We start from the raw sequence: 2,535 nt of genomic DNA on the forward strand, positions 1-2,535 counted from the left end.
TATGTGTGTGTGTGTATGTGTGTGTGTATGTGTGTGCGTATGTGTGTGCACAAAAGCTATGAAAAACATTAGACAACTTTTCGTATAGTAATCCTTAACCGATTTTCTCGCAACAAGTTTCATTCGACAGGGGACAAAGCCTTGTTGATCACTATTGAATTTTATGACGATCGGTCATTGCGTTTGAAAGTTATGAAGAAAATGGTACATCGGACCATATATACTCCATATAAGGTTGGTGTCTCAACTAAATGCGAGAAAGGCACCACCAACGCTAGGTGGATTAATCTGGGTTTTAATGTGGTTTTGTATATGATCGAGCCACTGCCATGGCGAAGGAGTTTATGATTTTTTTTACTTTTCTATTATACTTGTGCCCGGAGACAAACATCAAAAACTAGTTGGAACATAATACGATTTGTATAGGGGAACAGTTCGGCACTTCATCCCATAGCTCCTATTTCCATCTCATCAAAAACAAAGCAATGAAAAGGAATTAGGTTTGTTTCTTATTTTTGTGATTTTTTTCACTAGTGAGCAAGCGTGTTAGCAAAAAGAATTTGTGCTGTATTGCTTTATTTTGCGATTAGATGAATATATGTACAGTGAGATGGAAAATAGAACAGTTCCCCTATATGGTCTAGTTCATTATCTTTTTTGATATACTACCTGTAGCCAAAACTAATTAAAACTTATAGTACATGTTTGGTTTACACTCAATATTTGTAAGGAATACAATAAGATTTTTTTTCTTACCTTTATCTGGATTTTTCACTGACGTTTGTGATGAATATTCCAATATTTAGCACTACTCAAATTTATCCAATTCAAACACCTCAAAATAAAAACGTATGCAATACTTCTTCCAAACACCCTGCGCTGACCCGAACTCACAATCTCAGCTCGACTCGACCCTCCCACGGTCGACAGAACCAATCGCCACTGTCAGCACTTTTTTTCTTTATTCGGCCTGCCTGGTCCTAGTTCACCATTCAAGTTCACTTCTGTTACATGCAACACTGTTGTTCGACACCGAGAACTGAGGTCACTTTTCTGTCTCACTTCATTCAATCCGGGATCGACTTCCCCCCCTTGGCACCGCTATTTCCACCTACTTATCGTTGAACTTCCATGTCTGGCGACACATCGGGCACTGCTGATTTGCCTGCGAGTTGAGCCACTTTACGATGCAGTGCATGTGGAAACAATGCGAACAGGATCCCCAAACTAGAGGACAATCGTCTCCGGGCAGCGAGCAATCCGGACAGCAGCCCTCGAAGGCCATCCGACAGATACCACAGTTGTCATCGTTGGCGAGCCATTTCCACACGGCGACTCCCATCCAACCTGAATGGAAGAAATAATATTTTTTACTTTAGATTGTTTGAAATTTTTAAGAATTACTTTTCACTCAGAAATTGCTTTCTGTGGTGATCTAATGTGTGATGGAAAACGACGGACAGATATTTCCGAGAGGATGACAGTGAATATAGCAGAAATCAATAACGCAGGGCTAGTAGAGATTAGCCCTACGGGTCCTTCAAAAAAAAAACCGCAAGCAGAATGGAAATATTAATCCGACGTTCATACTTTATTCTCTTGATTAAAAACGCATCAAAAGTTTCCTTTGATTTCACAATAAATGCATGGGCCCTGGAAAAGCTCCGTAATTTAATATTAGATCTATTCTGACTTGCGTTTGAATAAAATGTAACCGTACACTAGCCCTGCGTAGGACACAATCACGCAAACACGTTTACTTTCTTCTCGCCCATTCCTATGACCATGACAGACCCTTCGCAACAATCTGACCTCTTTTTCCACTGAAGAGGATGGTTGGTCTTGTCCGCTGGCAGAAAATTGACAAACCCAAAAATAAATCCGTTTTGCACAACGCCAACAAAACATTTTGAATCAATCACAACACAAAAAGCTTGTTTCCAGCAACGCCAGAATCCAAACTCCGCTGCAGATGTTACCATTTTAAATTGACCTCACTTACTTTTAACGGTAACTTTCATTCTGGACATTCACGACACGCGAGCAACATTTAACAAATCCACTTTTAAACTTTATAGGAACTTATTTATTCAGAAAAATCACACCGATTCGAAGCGAAATTTTTCTCTAGATCGAGAACGAGTTCTTTTTGTTTTGGATGAAAACGAAAACGATGAAAGCACTCGCACACAGACACAAAGCAGAACGTCAAATTTGAAATGTCAACAATTGGCTGCGTGCTTTAAATTTACACGCTTTCAAAAAATTAAGCTGATATCGATAAAAAATACCCCAATAAATAAAAGAATAAAGAATTTAATAGACCTTTCCTACAAAGGAAATTGGGTCCTAAAATGAAGAATCGATATTCGATTTTCTTTCAGGGAACGATGAAGTTCATCAACCTGAACGTGTCAGTTTTTTTCTGACTCAAAAGTCGAAAGGAACATTGTTCAAAAATTAAAATATACAAAATTTAAAAATAGATGGGAAACGCTTCCTCGACATTTTTGGTCTCGTTTGACGTACGGAATA

General features: G+C 38.7%; 1 protein-coding gene across 1 annotated transcript; it reads right to left on the reverse strand.

Annotated features, from left to right (window-relative positions):
• Window positions 1-831: 831 nt before the first annotated feature.
• On the reverse strand, window positions 832-2,175 carry LOC134213398 (anaphase-promoting complex subunit 11). Its single transcript, XM_062692434.1, has 2 exons — window positions 2,003-2,175; window positions 832-1,347 (listed from the first exon to the last, which is right to left on the reverse strand). The coding sequence occupies exons 1-2, from the start codon at window positions 2,028-2,030 to the stop codon at window positions 1,112-1,114; spliced, it is 264 nt and encodes an 87-aa protein (XP_062548418.1). The 5' UTR covers window positions 2,031-2,175; the 3' UTR covers window positions 832-1,111.
• Between the last annotated feature and the right edge of the window lie 360 nt (window positions 2,176-2,535).

This window comes from Armigeres subalbatus, chromosome 2 (genome assembly GCF_024139115.2).
Source record: "Armigeres subalbatus isolate Guangzhou_Male chromosome 2, GZ_Asu_2, whole genome shotgun sequence".
NCBI classification, from domain to species: domain Eukaryota; kingdom Metazoa; phylum Arthropoda; class Insecta; order Diptera; family Culicidae; genus Armigeres; species Armigeres subalbatus.

What these genes read in the sequence shown, in the direction of transcription:
- LOC134213398 (XM_062692434.1), bottom strand. Translation starts at nt 2,030, where the DNA reads ATGTCCAGAATGAAAGTTACCGTTAAAA. An exon ending in AATGAAAGTTACCGTTAAAA is followed by an intron (nt 1,348 to 2,002) that starts GTAAGTGAGGTC and finishes TCTTCCATTCAG; the next exon opens with GTTGGATGGGAGTCGCCGTG.